Source organism: Giraffa tippelskirchi, chromosome 2 (genome assembly GCF_054371585.1).
Source record: "Giraffa tippelskirchi isolate mGirTip1 chromosome 2, T2T-mGirTip1v1.2.pri, whole genome shotgun sequence".
Lineage (NCBI taxonomy): Eukaryota > Metazoa > Chordata > Mammalia > Artiodactyla > Giraffidae > Giraffa > Giraffa tippelskirchi.
In genome coordinates this window covers 115,466,223-115,490,045 of record NC_137276.1, presented here as the reverse complement: position 1 = coordinate 115,490,045, position 23,823 = coordinate 115,466,223, and the positions used below count along the sequence as shown (strand labels likewise).

The following is a 23,823-nucleotide window of genomic DNA, read 5'->3' as shown; positions in this document are numbered from 1 at the left end:
TTTTAGAAATTAAAAAAAAGGAGAAACTGTTCTGGCAGTTTTAAGAGTGAAAACCGGCAGGCATCTGGAAAACAGTTACAATTTGAGGTGTGAATGTGAAAAAAGCCATAGAGGTCACATACTGTTTCTATTCTTCTCTTGGAGGCTTCCCATGTAGCTCAGTCAGTAAAGCATCTGCCCACAATGCAAGAGGCCTGAGTTCAATTCCTGAGTTGGAAGTTTCCCTGGAGAAGAAATGGCAGCCCACTCCAGTATTCTTGCCTGGAGAATCCCATGGACAAAGGAGCCTGGCAGGCTACACTTCATGAGATCACAAGAGTCAGACACGACTTAGCACTATCTTTCTGGGGAAGTAGGACTTAGAGGTGAAATGAAGTTGTGTCCTTAACCTACTGAGCTTTTGCTGTTCTTGTTCAGTTGCTAAGTCATGTCTGACTCTTTACGACCCCATGAACTGCAGCACACCAGGCTTCCCTGTCCTTCACTACCTCCTGTAGTTTGCTGAAAACTTATGTCCATTGAGTCAGTGATGCCATCCAACTATCTCATCCTCTGTGGTCCCCCTCTCTTCCTGCCCTTAGTCTTTCTCAGGATCGGGGTCTTTTCCAATGAGTCTGCTCTTTGCGTCAGGTGGCCAAAGTATTGGAGCTTCAGCATCAGTCCTTCCAAGAGTCAGTTCAGTTCAGTCACTCAGTTGTGTCTGAATCTATGAGACCCCATGGACTGCAGCACGCCAGGCTTCCCTGTCCATCACCAAATCACGGACCTTGCTCAAACTCATGTTCATCGAGTTGGTGATGCCATCCAACCATCTCATCCTCTCTCCTCCCCTTCTCCTCCTGCCTTCAGTCTTTCCCAGCATCAAGGTCTTTTCTAATGATTCAGTTCTTCACATCACATGGCCAGAGTATTGGAGCTTCAGCTTCAGCATCAGTCCTTTCAATGAATATTCAGGACTGATTTCCTTTAGGATGGACTGGTTGGATCTCCTTGCAGCCCAAGAGACTCTCAAGAGTCTTCTCCAACACCACACTTCAAAAGCATCAATTCTTCGGTGCTCAGCTTTCTCTCACATCCATACATGACTACTGGAAAAACCATAGTTTTGACTAGACAGACCTTTGTTGGCAAAGTAATGTCTCTGCTTTTTAATATGCTGTCTAGGTTGGTCATAGCTTTTCTTCCAAGGAGCAAGCATATTTTAATTTCATGGCTGCAGTCACCATCTGCAGTGATTTTGGAGCCCAAGAAAATAAAGTCTGTCACTGTTTCCATTGTTTCCCCATCTATTTGCCATGACATGATGGGACTGGATGCCATGATCTTAGTCTTTTAAATGTTGAGTTTTAAGCCAGCTTTTTCACTCTCCTCTTTCACTTTCATCAAGAGACTCTTTAGTTCCTCTTCTTCTTCATAAGGGTGGTATCATCTGCACATCTGAGGTTACTGATATTTTTCCCAGCAATCTTGATTCCAGCTTGTGCTTCATTCAGCCTGGCATTTCACATGATCTACTCTGCATATAAGTTAAATAAGCAGGGTGACAATATACATCCTTGACAATCTCCTTTCCTAATTTGAAACCAGTCTGTTGTTCCATGTCCGGTTCTAACTGTTGCTTCTTGACCTGCATACAGATTTCTCAGGAGGCAGGTAAGGTAGTCTGGTATTCCCATTTCTTTAAGAATTTTCTACAGTTTGTTGTGAGCAACACAGTCAAAGGCTTTGGCATAGTCAATAAAGCAGAAATGACGTTTTTCTGGAACTCTCATGTTTTCTCTATGATCCAACAAATGTTGGCAATTTGATCTCTAGTTCCTCTGCCTTTTCTAAATCCAGCTTGAACATCTGGAAGTTCTCAGTTCATGTACTGTTGAAGCCTAGCTTGGAGAATTTTGAGCATTACTTTACTAGCGTGTGAGATGAGTGCAATTGTGTGATAGTTTGAACATTCTTCGGCATTGCCTTTCCTTGGGATTGGAATGAAAATTGACTTTTCCAGTCCTGTGGCCACTGCTAAGTTTTCCAAATTTGCTGGCATATTGAGTGCAGCAGTTTCACCACATCATCTTTCAGGATTTGAAATAGCTCGACTGGAATTCATCACCTCCACTAGCTTTGTTTTTAGTGATGCTTCCTAAGGCTCACTTGACTTTGCACTCCAGGATGCCTGGCTCCAGGTGAGTGATCACACCATCGTGGTTATCTGGGTCATTAAGATCTTTTTTGTGTAGTTCTCCTGTATTCTTGCCACCTATTCTTAATATCTTCTGCTTCTGTTAGGTTCATACTGTTTCTGTCCTTTATTGTGCTGTCTTTGCATGAAATGTTCCCTTGGTATCTCTAGTTTTCTTGATGAGATCTCCAGTCTTTACCATTGATGACTCATGAGAGGGGCAAACAGATCAAGCAGCTGCTCTAAAGGGATAGCAGGTGACAAAAGTTAATAGCTTATAAAGGATGTTTTTCCTTTACTGCACTATTGGTTGTCTGCTGACATACTATGTGCAAGGTATTTGTGGTCTTTATTGAAGGAAATACAAAGAATTGTAAGGTCCTGGGCTGTTCTGTGGATATGAAGTGATTTGCAAGATGTCACGTGATTCCGCTAAGGTATTTAATATATGTTGTATTACAGAATCGGAGAAGGCAATGGCACCCCACTCCAGTACTCTTGCCTGGAAAATCCCATGGGTAGAGGAGCCTGGTAGGCTGCAGACCCATGGGGTCGCTAGGAGTTGGACATGACTGAGCGACTTCACTTTCACTTTTCCCTTTCATGCACTGGAGAAGGAAATGGCAACCCACTCCAGTATTCTTGCCTGGAGAATCCCAGGGACGGCGGAGCCTGGTGGGCTGCTGTCTATGGGGTCGCACAGAGTCGGACACGACTGAAGCGACTTAGCAGTAGCAGCAGTAGCAGTATTACAGAATTAGGAATAAAAGTTAACCTACAGAGCTATCCTTCTGAAATCTGAACGTACTCACGTCTGCTCGCTGCTCATGGTGTCAGAGACAAGACACAGACCTGAGTGACACACAGGGCTTTCCCTTGCCATCTTCTGCCTTGAGCCCCATCACCCACTGTTTCCTAGCTGTTCAGTTTATTCTGACCTTAAAAAGACACCCTGCAGCGTTTTCTCAAAACTTTAGCATCCTTCATGTCTGTCTTTGATATCTTTTCTTCTTATGCCTACTGCCCCTTTTTAACTCACTGAATTCCTATTTCTTAATCTAAACTCATATTAGACTTCACTCCCTCTTAGCTACATTCTCTGAGAGGCCTCCCTCCTGATTCCTTTGATGGCTCTGTTCTGGGACTCTGTACTTACCTTGCTCTCGCATAATTGTCGTATTATGTGCATCTCATAGACAACTGTCCCCCTTAAAGCTAGAACTCCTCCATTCTACTTGTCCCTCCAGTGTCTAACATAGTACCTGATATTTTGAGGCAGATCAGAACATGTTTGATGAAAAAATAGGCATGTAGGGGTGGTTGTTGGGGAGTGGTAGAAATTCAGTTTCTATTCACCCCAAGTGATGAGGATTGAGCTTTGAGCCGGTTTTCCTATGCACAAATCCCAGTTACCCACTTTTACCTGGGAAACTTCTGCAATGTATTCTGTTCTCTGTGCCTTAATTTCCTCTTCTACAAAATGGGAATAATGAGTCTCATAAAATTTTGTGAGATTTAAATGCACAAATGTTTATAAAATGCCTAGAAGAGCCCCTGGCACATAGGAGGCTCTCAAGATGTTAGCTGTTAGTTCAGCAGGTGGCACAGTGGTAAAGAATATACCTGGCAGTGCAGGAGATGCAGAAGGCGTGGGTTCGATCCCTGATCTGGGAAGACCCCTTAGAGAAGGAAATCACAACCCACTCTTATATTCTTGCCTGGAAAATTTCATGGACAGGGGAGCCTGGCGGGCTACAGCCCATGGAATTTCATAGGATTGTACACGACTGAGTGACAGAGAGCTGAGCTGAGCAAATACCCCTAAGCCATTTCACCAGACTTGCTGTGAGCGCTGTTCTTTGCAAGTTTAATTACCTTAGAGGCTGCTTGGGTGTCCATCCAGAAGGGTGGCTAGGAGGTGAGCAGTTTATCGAGGGACCATCAATGAAGGGAAACTCTGATGAGATTGTTTTTCTTCCTTGCACTAATTGGGACAGCTCAGGAATATTTTGCTTTAGAGTTATTGCAGGACCTTGCCACAACTCAAGTAATGAGAGAGAACATTCAGAAGATGTGAGGGAACCAAAGAGACTGTTTCCATTTTTTTCTGATCCCTTTCCCAAACATGCTGTTTAATACTTCCACTCTTGTTATTCACTAGTGACAGGTACTGTAACCTTCCCTCCAGTCAGATTATCAATTACTGCTGCAGACAGTCAATTACTGTTGGAATCAATTATCAATCAATCTTCAGTCAATTATCAATTCTGTTGAAAGTAACACAGCTGATGATGAGATCTACCTGATCCCTTGCCCCTTCCTCTCACACTTCTCATCTGTGCAGTGAAGGGCTTGGAAGAGATTGGTCATTTCCATTTCAGTTCAGAAATATTGCATATTCAGTAATTCATTATGTTTTTCATTGTGAGGTTCCAGAGGTGCTTCTTTAGCTCTCTGAGTGACTCTCCTTTTCCATTATATGTTCTACTTTAAGGAGCTAGGGGTAAGTTATTTACCAGTTACCGTATGTTCTGATATTTCCTTCTTTCTTGAAATTCTGTTTCAAACTTGAAATTGATTGCTCTTTATTTCTGTGCATAATCTTATCTCTTTAAAAATCTGGGTTTCTTTTCCTGTAGGATTATGCACAGCATGTGTTTCCTTATTGTAAATTTGGAATCTCATTGGCTTTCTCCAAAGCTGTAGAATGTTTTCGAATTTAGAGCTTGACAAATAGAGAACTTATCTGCTTCTGCAAAGAGTAGAGTTCAAATTTTACAGCTATCTAGAGGTATCCAAACTTGACAATAATGTGGCCTGAGAATTTAGCAGAACTTGAAAATCTCAATATTATAGAAAATGAATTACATATTTTATAGTAACATTTACAGAATAAATTACCACAGTGTTAACTTACTAATAAGTGGTTTTATATTCTAGGCTCTGAAAGTATATCACCTACACAGTAAGCATAATAAAGTTGCAAAGATGAGCAAATGAACCTTTCAGCAAAAGCTTTCCTTGAATGTATCTTGACTTTCTTTGTGAGTTTTAGCCTTAATACAGTAATGTTTCTTTTTCTGGGAAATAGATAATCTTGTACTTGAGAAATACTTTGGTGAACATATTATTTTTAACGACAATTTTTTGTGATATGCTAGTGTTTAAAATAACTTATAAGAACTAACCAACACCACCCACATATACAACATATTGTATATAATTGTTCAGCTGGAGTGGATGGCAGATCCTAAATAATCTCAAAGTTGGTGATATATAAAATATATTACTGTATGTAGTAAAATAGATTTGTTAACTAACTTCCATTTTTAAGGATTATTATATAGATTCTCTACAAAATTGCAAAGATTATTTTTTTCCTTTTCTCCTTTTTTTTTTTTTTTAATATTTATTTTTGGTTGTACCATGCAGCCTGGGGGATCACAGTTCCAGGAGTAGGGTTTGAACCTGGGCCCCCTGCAGTGGACCACTGGATCACTAGGGACGTCTCCTTTTAAATTTTTATTTATTTTAATTTTAAAGTGAGAACCTGGTTTAGAATCAGTCTCTCCTCCTCCTCCTCTTCTTCACGGCTTTTACTTTTTATACTGCCTTTATTATACCTGAATCTGTGATGAAAAATAGCTGGCTAAAGTAATAATGTTTAAGAATTAAGTTTCAAGATGGGGGAGGAGAGGGTAAGACAAATGCAGAGAGTAGCATAGAAACATATACACTGCCATATGAAAATAGACAGCCAATGGGAATTTACTGCATGACTCAGGAAGCTCAAACTGGTGCTCCGTGACAATCTAGAGGGGTGGGATGAGGTGGGAAGTAGGTGGGAGGTTTAAGAGGAAGGGGGCATGTGTATACCTGTGGCTGATTCATGTTGATGTACGGTAGAAAGCAACACAATATTGTAAAGCAATTATCCTTCAATTAAAAACATAAATAAATTGTTTAAAAAGAATTAAGTTTGGCAGGCTCACAGGCATAGAGAATATATCTGGGGTTGCCAAGGAGGTTCAAGGTGGGAGTAATGGAATGGGAATTTGGGGTTAGCAGATGTTAGCTATTAAAAATAGGATGGATAAACAAGAAGGTCCTACTGTATAGCACAGGGAAATATATTCAATGTCCTATGAAAAAACATAAGGTATAAGAACACAAAAAACTGTGTGTGTGTGTGTATAACTGAATCACTATAGAGCAGAAATTAACACAGCATTGTAAATCAACTATACTTCAGTTAAAAAAAAAAAAAGTTTAGGAGAAAATGTGCAGATGGCAGAGTAGAAGGACCCTGAGTTCATCTCCTCTTACTGCAGCTTATGCTGAGGACATAGATGCTGGTGGAAGTTATTTGGGGAGTTTGTTCTACCATGTGGACACTGGTGCTGGCAAGGGCCATTTTGACACCAGTGTTGGGACACCTTTAGCCAAGCAGCTAATTAGGCATGAACGCAGCCCCACCCATCAGTAGATAGGCTTCTTGAAGACCCCTTGAGCCCATTATCTGCCTTTGGACATCTCTGCCCACGAGCATGCACACACCAGCCATAAGAAAATGGCCGTCTGCAAACTGGCCCTCCTACTAGCAGGCCAATCTCTCCCAATAGCAGGCCAACACAAGTTTCAAGAAAACTCAGGACCCACAGAAAAGTTTGTCAGGAACTAGCCTCACCCACCAGTGATCTGACACCTGCTTTAGGAGCCCTGGGGCCTGGCAACCTGACCTCAAGACCTGGTTCTGCCCATCAGCACCAGTAGACTGGAACTTGCCTTAGGACCTGACTTTACTTATCAGTGGGCAGACAATATCCCCCGACCCTCAGTGCACCCACCAGAGAGCCAGCAGACCCTGGAATCCCCTGTGATTCTGTAGTCAGCTGCCTGGTGACCCACTTCTGCCAGCTACTGGCCAGCAGCCTCTGCCCAAGGCACACCAGGTAACTAAATAGACCAAGAGCCAACTAAATTTACTGGACCACTCACAACAGTCAGCCTGCCACAAGAGAAAGGCCCAAACAGACCTCTTAAGGAGAATCCCTAGAGCATATGGCTCTGGTGACCATGGGGGGAGTGTGCTTCTGGGACAATGTCTCCTGCAAAAGGCTCCTTCTCCAAGGACGGGAAACATAACCAAGCTACCAGACTCATAAAAATGGCAAAATGAGGTGACAAGGCAAAATATTCCAGATGAAGGGACAAGGCAAAACCCCAGAAGAAGAACTGAGTGAAGTGGAGATAGGTAACCTACACAGGAAATGGTTCTGGGTAATGACTGTAAAGATAATCAAAGAACTTGGGAGAAGAATGGATGCACACAGAGAGATGTTAGAAGTTTTTAACAAAGAGAAAATACAAAGAACAACCAAACAGATATGAAGAATACAAGAACTGAAATGAAAAATAAACCAGAATAAATCAAAAGTAGAGCAAATAATACAAAGGAATGAATCAGCAAGCTGAAAGATGGACTAGTAGAAATTGCTGATCCTGAACAGAAAGAAAAAAAAAGAATGAAAAGAAATTAGGACAGTTTGAGACCTCTGGGACAACATCAAGAATCCTAATATTCTCACTGTAGGGGTTTCAGAAGGAGGAAAAGAGCAAGGGGCCAAGAACATACTTGAAGTCATAATAGCAGAAAACATCCCTAACCTGGGAAAAGGAAACGGTTGCCAAGTCCAGGAAATGCAGAATTCTATAGAGGACTAAGCCAAAGAGGAACACACCAGGACATTGTAATTAGAATGGCAAAAATAAAATTTAAAGAGAGAATATTAAAAGCAGCAAAGGGGAAAGTGAATCCTGAGAGAGCAGCCAAGTGGAATAGAAGGAGGAGTTCTCCTCTTCTCACAAGGACACTAATGTCACAAAAATCTGTAGAACAACCATCATTGAAAAAGTCTGAGACCTACCAGTAAAGATCTCTACAACTTAAGACATAAAGAAGGAACCACAACAAAACTGGTAGGAGGAGTAGAGTCATGATATAATCAAATCTGTTACCTTCTGGGTGAGTGACCCACAAACTGGAGAATAATTGTATTACAGAGGTTCTCCCCAATATCCCCCTTACAGAGGACACTCCCCACAGTGTCAGACCTGTGGAGGTCTGACACTGGGAATAGGAGCCCCCAGAGCACTTGGCTTCGAAGCCCAGTAGGACGTGGTTGCAGGAGCTACATGGAATTGGGGAAAAATAGAGATTTCACTCTTAAAGGGTGCACACAAAATCTCACACACACCAGGGCCAAGGGCAAAAGCCACAGTTTCATAGGAGCCTGGGACCAACTAGTCTTGGAGAGTCTCCTGGGGAGGTGGTGGTTGCTGTGACTCACTTTGGGGCAACACACACTGGTGGTAGATATGTCAGGGAGCATTCATCTGTGTGAGCTCTTCTGAAGGTTGACATCTTGGTATCAATACCTGACCCTACCCAACAGCCTGTAGGCGCCAATGCTGGGACACTTCTGGCCAAACAACTAACTGAGAGGGAGGGACACAGCCTCATCCATTGACAGACATGCTGCTTAAAGACTTTCTATGCCCACTGCCACCTCTAGACACACCCTTAGACGTGACCCTGCCCACCAGAGGACTAAGACCCAGCTCCACCCACCGATGGGCAGGCACTAGCCCCTCCTACCACAAAGACTGCACTAGCCTCTAGCCCAGCCTCACCCACTAGGGAGCAGACACTGGAAGCAAGAAAACTATACCCACAGCCTGTGGGTAGAATCTGCAAATGCAGTCCAGACACTACCCTGGGACAAGCTGGCCCTTGGCCCTTGGGTGATAAGAGAAGAATGGACTCCTGGGATGCACAGGGCATCTCCTACAGAGGGCCACTTCTCCAATATCAAGAAACGTAACTGACCTATACATACATAAAATAGTAATTTAGACACAATGAAGTTACAGAGAAATATGTTTCAGAGGAAGGACCAAGATAAAAGCCCAGAAGAACTCAGTGATGTGGAGATAGGCAATTTACCTGAGAAAAGGTTTAGGGTAACTGTAAAGATGATCAAAGAATTCAGGACAAGAATGAATGTAGAATGAAATTAGAGGCTTAAAAAAAAAAGAATTAGAAAATATAAAAGCAGCAAGGGAAAAGCAATAGGTAACAATTAGAGAATTCCCATAAGGCTGACTTTTCAGCAAAAACTTCATGCCAGAAGGGAGGGGTATGATATACTTAAAGTGATAAAGGGGAATAACCTCCAGTCAAGGATACTCTACCCAGCAAGGTTCTCTTTCAGATATTTGATAGAGAGATTAAAAGCATCACAGACAAGCAAGAGCTGAAAGAGTTCAGCACTACCAAAATAGCTTTACAACAAATGTTAAAGGAACTTACCTAACTGAGAAAAGACTATGACTAGAAACATGAAATGGCACCCCACTCCAGTACTCTTGCCTGGAAAATCCCATGGACAGAAGAGCCTGGTAGGCTGCAGTCCGTGGGGTCGCGAAGAGTCGGACACGACTGAGCGACTTCACTTTCACTTTTCACTTTCATGCATTGGAGAAGGAAATGGCAACCCACTCCAGTGTTCTTGCCTGGAGAATCCCAGGGACAGCGGAGCCTGGTGGGCTTCCGTCTATGGGGTCGCACAGAGTCGGACACGACTGAAGCAACTTAGCAGCAGCAGCAGCAGCAGAAACTTGAAAATTATGGAAGGAAAAATTCATCCATAAAGGCAAACATATAGTAAAGGTAGGAAATCATCCACTCAAAAAAACTAGTAGGATTATTAAAAGACAAAAGTAGTGAAATCATCCATAACTACAATGAGCAGTTATGTGATACACAAAAGAATTAGATGTAAAATATGATATCAAAAACAGTAATCATGAGGGTCATAGAGTACAAGTGCATGGTTTTAAAGATGTATTTGAAATTAAGAGATCAGTAAGTGTATAACCATCATATATATATTATATATTATATATATATGTATATAAAATGAGTGATATATAAAAACCTCATGGTAACTACAATCTAAAAATCTGTAATATATATACACACACAAAAAAAGAAAAAGGAATCCAAACCTAACAGTAAATATAACCATCAAATATATGAGAACAGAGCAAAAGAAGAAAGGAACAAAAAAGAACTACAAAAACAACCTCACAAACAATTTTTAAAAGGCAATAATAACATACATGTCAAGAATTAGTTTCAATCTAAATGAGCTAAATGCTACAATTAAAAGACATAAAGTAGCTGAATGTAAAAACAGGCCTGTATGTAGGCTGCCAACAAGAGATTTGCTTCAATCTAAGGAGACACAAACTGAAAGTGAGAGAATGGAAGAATGTATTCCATGCAAATAGGTTGAAAAGAAAGCCAAGATAGCAATAGTTGTACCAGAAAAAATAGACTTTACAATAAAGACTGGTAAAAGAGACAAGGATATTACATTATTATCAAGGAATCAATCCAAGAAGAAGATATAAGAATTGTAAATATATATGCCCCCAACATAGGAGCACCTAAACACAAAAAGCAAATACTAACAGACATAAGGGAGAAGTCAACAGTAACACAGTAATAAAGACAGTTCTAAGAGGGAAGTTTATAGTGATACAAGTTTACTTGTCAAGCAAGAAAAATCTTAAATAAACAACCTAACCCTATACATAAAGGGCCCAGAAAAAGAACAAAGAAAACTCAAATTTAGTCAAAAGAAAGAAACATAAAGATATGAGCAGTAATAAATGAAACAGTAGGAAAAGTCAATGAAACTAATAGCTGTTTCATTGAAAATAAAATTTGATAAACATTTTGCCAGATTCATCAAGGAAAAAAGAGAGACAGCCCAAATCAATAAAATCCAAAATAAAAGTAAAAGTTACAACTGACACTACAGAAATGCAAAGGACAATAAGAGACTACTGAAAACAACTATACACCAATAAGATGAACAACCTATAAGAAATGGACAAGTTCTTAGCAAGGTACAATCTCTCCAGTTAGAACCAGGAAGAAATAGAAAATAGGAGAAGACCAATTATTAATAATGAAATTGTGTCAATAATTAAAAAAAAAAACAAAAAATGTCCAGGAAACAAAAGTCAAGATCAAATGTCTTCACAGGAGGATTTTACCAAAGTTTCAGAGAAGAGTTAACAAGAAACTTTCTGAAAGTATTCCAAAAATTGCAGAGGAAGGAATGCTTCTGAACCCATTCCATGAGGTCAGCATAACCCTGATACAAAGATATAAAAAAAAAACAAACCCAACATTATTACTGATTAACATGGGTGCAAAAATCCTCAACAAAATATTAGGAAGCTGAATCCAACAATACATGAAAAGGATTATAAAACATGATCAAGTGGGATTTATTCCAGGGATTCAAGGATGGTTCAATACCCTCAAATCAATCAATGTGATATACCACATTAACAAACTGAAGAATAAAACTATATGATTATCTCAATAGATGTAGAAAAAGGTTTTGACACAGTTTAACATCCATATATGAAGCAAACTCTCCAGAAAGTGGCCATAAAGTGAATATACTTTAACATAATAAACACCTTATATGACAAACCCACAGCTAACATCATACTTAGTGAGGAAAAGCTGAATGCATTTCCTGTAAGGTCAGGAACAAGACAAGGATGCTCACTCTAACCATTTTTATTTAACATACTATTGGAAGTCCTAGCAACAGCAGTCAGACCAGATAAATAAAGTGAATCCAGATTGGAAAGGGAGAAGTAAAACTCTCACTGTTTGCAGATGACATGATACCATACAGAGAAAATTCTAAAGATACCAGTGGAAAACTCAGTTCAGTTCAGTACAGTCGCTCAGTCATGTCCAACTCTTTGCGACCCCATGAATTGCAGCACGCCAGGCCTCTCTGTCCATCACCAATTCCCAGAGTCTACCCAAACCCATGCCCATTGAGTTGGTGATGCCATCCAACAATCTCATCCTCTGTCATCCCCTTCTCCTCCTGCCCCCAATCCTACCCAGCATTAGGGTGTTTTCCAATGAGTCAACTCTTTGCATGAGATGACCAAAGTATTGGAGTTTCAGCTTCAACATCAGTCCTTCCAATGAACACCCAGGATTGATCTCTTTTAGGATGGATTGATTGGATCTCCTTGCAGTCCAAGGGACTCTCAAGAGTCTTCTCCAACACCACAGTTCAAAAGCATTAATTCCTTGGCGCTCAGCTTTCTTCACCGTCCAACTCTCACATCCATACATGATTGCTGGAAAAACCATAGCCTTGACTAGACGGACTTTTGTTGGCAAAGTAATGTCTCTGCTTTTAAATATGCTACCTAGGTTGGCCATAACCTTCCTTCAAAGGAGTAAGTGTCTTTTAATTTCATGGCTGTAATCACCATCAGCAGTGATTTTGGAGCCCCAAAAAATAAAGTCTGAAACTGTTTTCACTGTTTCCCCATCTATTTCCCATGAAGTGATGGGACCAGATGCCATGATCTTAGTTTTCTGAACATTGAGCTTTAAGCCAACTTTTTCACTCTCCTCTTTCACTTTCATCAAGAGGCTCTTCAGTTCTTCTTCACTTTCTGCCATAAGGGTGGTGTCATCCGCATATCTGAGGTTATTGGTATTTCTCATGGCAATCTTGATTCCAGCTTGTGTTTCTTCCAGCCCAGCAACTCTCATGATGTACTCTGCATATAAGTTAAATAAGCAGGGTGACAATATACAGCCTTGACATACTCCTTTTCCTATTTGGAACCAGTCTGTTGTTCCATGTCCGGTTCTAACTGTTGCTTCCTGACCTGCATACAGGTTTCTCAAGAGACAGGTCAGATGGTCTGGTATTCCCATCTCTTTCAGAATTTTCCACACTTTATTGTGATCCACACAGTCAAAGGCTTTGGCATAGTCAATAAAGCAGAAATAGATGTTTTTCTGGAACTCTCTTCCTTTTTCAATCATCCAGCAGATGTTGGCAATTTGATCTCTGGTCCCTCTGCCTTTCCTAAAACCAGCTTGAACATCTGGAAGTTCACGGTTCACATATTGCTGAAGCCTGGCTTGGAGAATTTTGAGCATTACTTTACTAGCATGTGAGATGAGTGCAATTGTGCGGTAGTTTGAGCATTCTTTGGCATTGCCTTTCTTTGGGATTGGAACGAAGACTGACCTCTTCCAGTCCTGTGGCCACTGCTGAGTTTTCCAAATTTGCTGGCATATCAAGTGCAGCACTTTCACAGCATCATCTTTCAGGATTTGAAATAGCTCAACTGGAATTCCATCACCTCCACTAGCTTTGTTTGTAGTGATGCTTTCTAAGGCCCACTTGACTTCACATTCCAGGATGCCTGGCTCTAGGTGAGTGATCTCACCATCGTGATTAAATGGGTCGTGAAGATCTTTTTTGTACAGTTCTTCTGTGTATTCTTGCCACCTCTTCTTAATATCTTCTGCTTCTGTTAGGTCCATAACATTTCTGTCCTTTATCAAACCTATCTTTGGATGAAATGTTCATTTGGTATCTCTAATTTTCTTGAAGAGATCTCTAGTCTTTCCCAATCTGTTGTTTTCCTCTATTTCTTTGCATTGATCACTGAGGAAGGCTTTCTTTCTTTCTTTTTTTTAAAATAAATTTATTTATTTTAGTTGGGGGCTAATTACTTTACAATATTGTAGTATTTTTTGCCATACATTGACATGAATCAGCCATGGGTTTACATGTGTTCCCCTTCCTGGACCCCCTCCCCCACCTCCCTCCCCATCCCATCCCTCTGGGTCATCCCATTGCCCCAGTCCTTAGCATTTGTCTCATGCATCGAGCATGGAATGGTGTTCTGTTTCACATATGATAATATACATGTTTCATTGCTATTCTCCCAGAACGTCCCACCCTCACCTTCTCCCTCAGAGTCCATAAGACTGTTCTGTGCATCTGTGTCTCTTATTCTGTCTTGCATATAGGGTTATCGTTACCATCTTTCAAATTCCATATATATGCATTAGTATACTGTATTGTTGTTTTTCTTTCTGGCTTACTTCACTCTGCATAATGGGCTCCAGTTTCATCCATCTCAGTAGAACCAATTCAAATGTATTTTTTTAATGGCTGAGTAATATTCCATTGTGTATATGTACCACAGCTTCCTTATCCATTCGTCTGCTGGTGGACATCTTGGTTGCTTCCATGTCCTGGCTATTGTAAACAGTGCTGCAATGAACATTGTGGTACACGCGTCTCTTTCACTTCTAGTTTCCTCGGTGTGTATGCCCAGCAGTGGGATTGCTGGGTCATATGGCAGTTCTATTCCCAGTTTTTTAAGGAATCTCCACACTGTTCTCCATAGTGGCTGTACTAGTTTGCATTCCCACCAACAGTGTAAGAGGGTTCCCTTTTCTCCACACCCTCTCCAGCATTTATTGCTTGTAGACTTTTGGATAGCAGCCATTCTGACTGGTGTGAAATGGTACCTCATTGTGGTTTTGATTTGCATTTCTCTAATAATGAGTGATGTTGAGCATCTTTTCATGTGTTTGTTAGCCATCTGTATGTCTTCTTTGGAGAAATGTCTGTTTAGTTCTTTGGCCCATTTTTTGATTGGGTCATTTATTTTTCTGGAATTCAGCTGCAAGAGTTGCTTGTATATTTTTGAGATTAATTGTTTGTCTGTTGCTTCATTTGCTATTATTTTCTCCCATTCTGAAGGCTGCCTTTTCACCTTGCTTAGAGTTTCCTTTGTGGTGCAAAAGCTTTTAATTTTAATTAGGTCTCATTCGTTTCTTTTTGCTTTTATTTCCAATATTCTGGGAGGTGGGTCATGGAGGATCCTGCTGTGATCTATGTTGGAGAGTGTTTTGCCTATGTTTTCCTCTAGGAGTTTTATAGTTTCTGGTCTTACGTTTAGATCTTTAATCCATTTTGAGTTTATTTTTGTGTATGGTGTTAGGAAGTGTTCTAGTTTCATTCTTTTACAAGTGGTTGACCAGTTTTCCCAGCACCACTTGTTAAAGAGATTATCTCTTCTCCATTGTATATTCTTGTCTCCTTTGTCAAAGATAAGGTGTCCATAGGTGCGTGGGTTTATCTCTGGGCTTTCTATTTTGTTCCATTGATCTATATTTCTATCTTTGTGCCAGTACCATGCTGTCTTGATGACTGTGGGTTTGTAGTAGAGACTGAAGTTAGGCAGGTTGATTCCTCCAGTTCCATTCTTCTTTCTCAAGATTGCTTTGGCTATTCGAGGTTTCTTATATTTCCATACAAATTGTGAAATGATTTGTTATAGTTCTGTGAAAAATACCATTGGTAGCTTGATAGGGATTGCATTGAATCTATAGATTGCTTTGGGTAGTATACTCATTTTCACTATATTAATTCTTCCAATCCGTGAACACGGTATATTTCTCCATCTGTTTGTGTCCTCTTTGATTTCTTTCATCAGTGTTTTATAGTTTTCTATATATAAGTCTTTTGTTTCTTTAGGTAGATATATTCCTAAGTATTTTATTCTTTTTGTTGCAATGGTAAATGGTATTGTTTCCTTAATTTCTCTTTCTGTTTTCTCATTATTGGAGTATAGGAATGCAAGAGATTTCTGTGTGTTAATTTTATATCCTGCAACTTTACTATGTTCATTGATTAGCTCTAGTAATTTTCTGGTAGAATCTTTAGAGTTTTCTATGTAGAGGATCATGTCATCTGCAAACAGTGAGAGTTTTACTTCTTCTTTTCCTATCTGGATTCCTTTTATTTCTTTTTCTGCTCTGATTGCTGTGGCCAAAACTTCCAAAACTATGTTGAATAGTAGTGGTGAGAGTGGGCACCCTTGCCTTGTTCCTGACTTTAGGGGAAATGCTTTCAATTTTTCACCATTGCGGATAATGTTTGCTGTGGGTTTGTCATATATAGCTTTTATTATGTTGAGGTATGTTCCTTCTATTCCTGCTTTCTGGAGGGTTTTTATCATAAATGGATGTTGAATTTTGTCAAAGGCTTTTTCTGCATCTATTGAGATAATCATATGGTTTTTAGCTTTCAATTTGTTAATGTGGTGTATTACATTGATTGATTTGCGGATGTTAAAGAAACCTTGCATGAGGAAGGCTTTCTTATCTCTCCTTGCTATTCTTTGGAACTCTGCATTCAAATGAGAATATCTTTCCTTTTCTCCTTTGCTTTTCGCTTCTCTTCTCTTCCCAGCTAGAACTCATTAATAAATTTGGTAAAACTGAAGCATGTAAAATTAATATATACAAATCTGTTGCATTTCTATACATCTTAATGAACTATCACAAAGAGAATTTAAGGAGATAATCCCACTTACCAAATTAAGAAGAAAAAAAATGCCTGGGAATAAACCTACCTAAGCCTTCCTTGATAGCTCAGTTGGTAAAAAAACCTGCCTGCAAAGCAGGAGACCCTGGTTGAATTCCTGGGTTGGGAAGATCTGCTGGAGAAGGGATAGGCTACCCACTCCGGTATTCTTGGGCTTCCCTTGTGGCTCAGCTGGCAAAGAATCTGCCCACAATGCAGGAGACCTGTGTTCGATCCCTGTGTTGGGAAGATCCCCTGGATAAGGGAAAGGCTACCTACTGCAGTATTGTGGCCTGGAGAATTCCACCGATTGTATAGTCCATGGTGTCGCAAAGAGTCAGACACAACTGAGTGGCTTGCACGTTCACTTTTTTTCAAGGAGATAAAAGTCTTATACTTGGGAAACCATAAGACATTGCTGAACAAAACTGAAGGTGATACAAACAGATGGAAAGATGTACTGTGTTTATGAACTGAAAAAAATTGGCATTTTTCAAATGACCATACTACTCAAGGAATCCACAGTTCAATATAATTCCTATAAAAATGCTAAGGATCTTTTTCACAGAACTAGAACAAATAATATGAAAATTTGTATGGAAACACAAAAGACCCCGAATAGCCAAAACAATCTTGAGAAAGAACAAAACTAGAGGAATCAGGCTCCCTGACTTCAGACCATAGTACAGAGTTACAATAATCAAAACCAGTATGGTGCTGGCACAAAAACAAACACAGAGGTCGATGGAACAGTATGGAGAGTCCAGAAATAAGTCTGAGGTTATATTGTCAAATTCATCTGCAACAAAGGCAAGAAGATACAGTGGAGGGGAAAAAAACAGTTTCTTATGTAAGTGGTGCTGGGAAAACTGTACAGCTACATGGAAAGGAATCAAATTAGAACATTCTCTAGCATCTTATACAAACACAAACTCAAAATGGTTAAAGACCTAATTATAAGACCAGAAACCGTAAAAATCCTGGAAGTAAAAATAGTTAGAACACTCTTTGACACAAATGATACCAATACATATTTTTGGATCTGTCTTCTAAATCAAAAGAAATAAAATATAAACTGATGGGACCTAATTAATCTTAAAAGCTTTGGATGGCAAGGGAAACTATCAACAAAACAAAAAGACAATCTATTGAATGGGAGAAAATATTTGCAAATTATATGACTGCTAAGGGGTTACTTTCCAAACTCTATAAATAGCTCATACAACTCAACATAAAAAAAAACAAGCACTCCAATTTAAAAATAGGCAAATGACCTGAATTTTTTTTGTAAAGATGACCTACAGGTGGCCAGCAGGCACATGAAAAGATACTCAACGTCATAAATCCTCAGAGAAATGAAAATCAAAACCACAATGAGATATCACCTCACAGCTTCAGAATGGCTATCATCAAAAAGAACACAAATAACAGAAAATATATATATATGTCTAGCTGAGATATGTATATCTGAGTCACTTTGCTGTACAGAAGAAATTAATGCAACATTTTAAATCAGCTATATTTCAGTAAAAGTTTAAAAATAATGATAAAATAATAAAAGTGTTAAAAAAAAGAACATAATAACAAGAGAATGACGAGAATGTGGAGAAAATAGACCCCACAAACCCTGTTGGTGGGAATGTTTCCTATGGAAAACAGTAAGGAGATTTCTCAAAAAACCAAAACTACCATATGACCCAGCAATTTCACTCCTGGATATTTATCTAAAAAACAAGAAAGCACTAATTTTTAAAGATACATGCATCCAGTGTTCATAGCAGTATTATTTACAATTGCCAAGATATGGAAGCAACCTAAGTTTCCATCAAGAGATGAGTGCATAAAGAAGATGTGGTATATTTACTAAAAAAAAAAAACAGACTCACACATACAGAGGACAGAGTAGTGATTATCAGTGGGGAGAGGGATGTGGGGAGTTGCAAAATAGTTGTAAGAGAATAAGAGGTACAAAGTACTATGTATAAAATAAGCTGCAAGGATATATAGTCCAGCACAGGGAATATAGGCAATATTTTATAGTAACTGTAAATGGAATATAACTTTTTAAAAATTGTGAATCACTGTGTTGTACACCTGAAACTTATATAATATTGTATATCAACTATATCCCAATAAAAATTTTTTTAAATAATTGAGTTTTGGAAAACACTTCTAGAATCTACTACTTGCATGCCTTTTATCAAGGAGCCTTTTTATATGTTCATTACATAAATGGAAAAATGAGAGCACTACTTACATACCAGAATAACTCAGTAAAGACTTATCTAAGCTTAATGGTCACTTTTAAGATTATGCTGGAAAAATGAAAATAATCTATATATTTTACTAATCCATAAGCCAAAAATAGTGAATATTTGTAATTTTATTAGGTTGGATTTTCTTTTGCTGACTAGCATCATAATTGGAGAGTGAAGTTAACTACAATGGTCAAATAGGATATTACAAATTATTTTATTATAGTTATTTCTTTTACCATGGACTATTTAGAGAGTATATGGCATGATTTCCCAACCTATGCATTGTAATTCTTTAGTTTTTTGTATAGACATTGGTGAAAAATGGTGACTTAGATTTCATATATGTATATATATATATGTATATATATATATATATATATACACACACACACACACACACATGCATAAATAGAAGTGCCTCTCACAATTTTGCCTGTTTAATAAGTGTTTATATTTCTTTATTACGTAAAAGGTAAATTAATTTCCTTTTCAGCTTTCTTTCATAGTAAGGGCTATTTGGTATTTTTTGATTATAGGGAAATAAGTACCTTGTGTAGGTGCTTGTCTTTGAAGTTACAAGTTCTATTCTGCTCTTAATAAGCATCATAATTTATGTTCAGAAAGTGAAATGTTGTAGTAAAATATAGAATTTTTAGAGAAGAAGTAATGCGTTTAGGATTAAGACTGTTATCTTTATACCTTCCCTACCCCCATGCAAAGAGAAACTACCTGTGAAGATTTTAAATAAATATACACATAGCACCAAAAATGCTTCATTATTGTAAATACCCATTCCTGCCTTGTCTGTCTGCAGCTTTTCCACTGTAAATGGGTTAGATATTTATTTTGAATTTAAAAAACTAGCAAAGTAAGTTATTTTTTATTTTGTGGAGCCTTTTTTTGGATTTAGCGTTTGGCAAGCAGGATAGTTTAGTTTCATACTTTGCATCATCTTTGTATCACCTCTCAATTGGTAGGTTAAGAGCAGGCCTGGCTCCCATGTGGGGAAGGTAGTAATATGTTCATGCCATGGATGCTGGCCCCTGTTGGAGTATTGTGTGAAAAACCCTGGACGCTCTGGAGAAGCAGTTCTGGGCCCTCTCATCTCCACATCGATGGGGGACAGGTGAACCTGTGTGATAAGGTGTCTGACCTGCGCTTCACTCAGTTGGGGTCTGTCCCCTCTTCTTCCTTCTCCTATTCCTGCTTTCCTCATTTTTCTCTGCCCACTCCTCTGTCTCCTCTTTTCTTCTTACTCATCTGTTATTGGCAGTCACTTTACCGAGAGGGCTTTCCCCTTTTCTCTACCCAAAGTCCTTTTCCCTGACAGTTGCGCTGGCATGCTTTGGGAGAGAAAGATACCATGTGGGGTGAGGGTGACCCACACATGGGCACAGCTGCTCTTGGCCATTGTGATAAATTGTGGTGACCAAGGGTATCCCTTTCTGAAATGGCTTGAATAAAATATTTGAATTGTAGTAAGTGTGATATAAGTTTTATACATGCACGTAAGGCATGCCTATACATGCTTGTGCGGATGTTGCAAATATTTCTCATGATTTTACTGGGGACTCCTGTAGAGATTACTTTTTAAAAATTGCAATTAACTTTAAAACTTAGGATTTAAAATATCTTTAGGAAATGTCCTCATTTGGCAGATGTTACTGGGCAAGAAGGAGAGTGGTCTATGGTGAAATTAAGTGGGTCTGTCACTCAGTCTTGGCTTCCCTCTTCACCGAGTGTGCTGATCTTCCACAGTTTCATTTGAAGATTAATTAGAGAAAGGCCTTAGGACCTCATGGTCATCTATGTAATCCACTTTGAAATCCAAGGGCAGAGAAAGGGGACACATAGTAGAACTAATAATGTGTTTCCATGGAGTGAGCTTTTAAAAGTAACAAATGAATACATTTTGCTGAGTTTGGGAGGGCTAGTTTTTGATGTTTGGAGTATCCCTGATTTTCTGTTTAACTGTGATGTCTGTGTTGCCCCCCAGGAAGTTAGTGACATGAAGTCTGAGGGTCAGGCCACTGTCATCCAGCAGCTGGAGCAGACCATCGAGGATCTGAAGACCAAGATAGCTGAGCTGGAGAAGCAATACCCCGCCCTAGAGGGAGGTCTGGAAGCACTCAGGTTGGGCGAAAATGACGTCGGATATGAAAGGATTGTACAGGCCAAGTCCATCCAGACATCCCCGATGGAAGAGGGTGGTGTGCTGGCATTTCCTCCTGGGGAGCACCCACTGGTGGGCCCCCCACCCTTGACCACACATGGAGAATCAGCGGGGCTGCCCTTGCCTTCGGGACCTCAGACCAAGTTTTGCTCAGAAATCTCTTTGGTCGTGTCTCCAAGGCGAATATCAGTTCAGCTTGATGCACAGCCGTCCCTCCAGTCTCCACCGCCTGCATCCCTCCCCTGGTCTGACAGTCATGGACAGGCCAGATCCCAGCCTTCCCATCCTCCTCTTCACACTGGGTTTGAAACCAGCCAGGAGCACTCTGCTTTCCCCTCCTCTGGAAATGGCTGTGACATCCCCACTGCACCACCTCTGCCTCCAGAGACCTCCCCTCTGATGCCTGGCCTGGGCGCCGAGGCTTCCCCAGCACCCCTGACCCCTGGTGCACCTGGGCCAGCACTGCCCAGCCCAGCAGGCCTCTCACCTCCTCCTTCTCTAGGTCCAGAGATGCTGCCACCTGCTCTTCCACCTTTGCCTAGAGTGGGAATTCCTCCTGCCCCCCCTCTTCCTGGGGTGGGAATTCTTCCCGCCCCCCCTCTTCCCACCATGGGAATACCTCCTCCCCCACCTCTTCCCTGGGTAGGAATTCCTCCCGCCCCCCCTCTTCCTGGGGTGGGAATCCCTCCTGCCCCTCCTCTTCCCACCATGGGAATACCTCCTCCTCCCCCTCTTCCTGGTGTGGGAATTCCTCCTCCCCCTCCTCTTTCAGATGTGGGAATTCCTCCTGCCCCTCCTCTTCCCGGGGTGGGAATCCCTCCTGCCCCTCCTCTTCCAGGTGTGGGAATTCCTCCCGCCCCCCCTCTTCCCACCACGGGAATACCTCCTCCTCCCCCTCTTCCTGGTGTGGGAATTCCTCCTGCCCCCCCTCTTCCCGGGGTGGGAATCCCTCCTGCCCCTCCTCTTCCAGGTGTGGGAATTCCTCCCGTCCCGCCTCTTCCCACCACGGGAATACCACCTCCTCCCCCTCTTCCTGGTGTGGGAATTCCTCCTCCCCCTCCTCTTCCAGATGTGGGAATTCCTCCCGCCCCCCCTCTTCCCGGGGTGGGAATCCCTCCTGCCCCTCCTCTTCCAGGTGTGGGAATTCCTCCTCCCCCTCCTCTTCCCACTGTGGGAATACCTCCTCCTCCCCCTCTTCCAGGGGTGAGAATTCCTCCCGCCCCCCCTCTTCCCGGGGTGGGAATTCCTCCTCCCCCTCCTCTTCCAGGGGTGGGAATTCCTCCCGCCCCCCCTCTTCCCGGGTTGGGAATTCCCCCCACCCCCCCTCTTCCTGGGGTGGGAATTCCTCCTCCCCCACCTCTTCCCAGTGAAGGAATACCTCCTGCCCCACCTCCTCCTCCTCCTCCAGGTATGGGGATTCCACCTCCTCTAACCCCTCCCCCCCAACCCACTCCTGGATCAGGCCTTCCTCTCCCAGGACAAGTTGGGAGTAGCACTTTACCAACACCTCAGGTGTGTGGCTTTCTTCCTCCTCCATTGCCTCTTGGCTTGTTTGGATTTGGGACGAACCAGGAAAAAGGGAGTAGGAAGCAGCCAGTAGAGCCTTGTCGGCCGATGAAGCCTCTATATTGGACAAGAATTCAGCTGCACAGTAGAAGGTAACACCTGCGGGGCTCCTCTTTGCATAATTTGTCAACAGGAGAGTGGTTTCCTCTCTGTACCACTCTAAAGCTAGTCTATAGATTTTTACATTAATATTTAGTGGAGCAATTTTAGACTTTTCTCCAGAAGTACCCAAGTGATAAATCATGTGTATCAACTTACACATTTCTGTCTATATAGTTTTTTAATTAATTAACTAATTTGTTAATTGAAGGATAATTGCTTTACAGAATTTTGTTGTTTTCTGTCAAACCTCAACATATTTAGTTTTTAATCGACCTTTTAAGGATGGATGGATAGATCTTTCTTAGCCTACGTGAGCTGTTGCCTTGTTGCAAAGCCTCACTCTGACACATAACTTATAAAAGTAAATCAAATCGTTAAACAGACAAACCCTCGAGGATGTGTTCTGCATCCTTTTGAAGGCATGGTCTTGTTTTACTATTCAGAAAAGTGATATGCAAAAATCCACATGTGTGGATTTCACCCTGTGTGTGAAATGATTTAGGTCTGACCATTTCATGGCACTTCTATAGATGATTTGCAACACTGTGAGGTCATAAAATCACAGACTTACCTGACTTTTATGAAAGATATGATATTTATAAAAGAATGCCTCCCAGCAGGTTTGCTGCTGGTGTATTACTTACCCATGGGTGGTCTGTAAGCTGGTTTCCTGAGCCCTGGGATGGTGCCAGAGAAAACATGCCCTTTAAATTTCCCCTGGACTTTCTTATCCCAAGTTCTCATGACTTTGAATTTGTGGCTGTGTGTGATATGGCACAGATTTAGAAACAGGATATTTACTAGACTCATCTTCATTTCTTATAATTATTTTCTCTTCTCTGAATCATAGTGGAGGGTCTATTTTGACTGCTTCTAACTTTGCTGTTCATTCTCTGAGTGCTTTGCCAGGTCACTTACAATTGCTGCAGCATCATTTCCAGCCGTGCTCCAAACTTATTTTTTCCATATGTATTATATGAAGTTCTTTTATTTTGTTGTTTTGCTTTTTAAAATGGACCTTCATTTTCAGGTGGTACTACCTGTCTCTGTGGTCACTGAGGAGTCAGATGACATGAGTGCTGGACAGTGGTAGGGAGACAGAAATGGCACTCTGTAGGCAGAAAGTGGTTTATTTTTAACCCACGGAACTTATGGGTCAGGTTGGAATGTGAGATAACAGACATTTCTTGCCTGGAGAGCCATACTGAAAAGGGTTCTTACATGTTTTATACAATGACTTGATGA

The 23,823-nt window shown here is 40.8% G+C and overlaps 1 protein-coding gene across 1 annotated transcript in view; it reads left to right on the top strand.

Annotated features, from left to right (window-relative positions):
- The window catches only part of FMN2 (formin 2), a 389,781-nt gene that overhangs the window by 140,405 nt on the left and 225,553 nt on the right, over positions 1 to 23,823 (top strand). Inside the window, exon 5 of the mRNA XM_081574390.1 lies at positions 20,734 to 22,568. Coding sequence (XP_081430516.1) covers positions 20,734 to 22,568 — 1,835 coding nt within the window. The remainder of the gene's footprint in view (positions 1 to 20,733; positions 22,569 to 23,823) is intronic.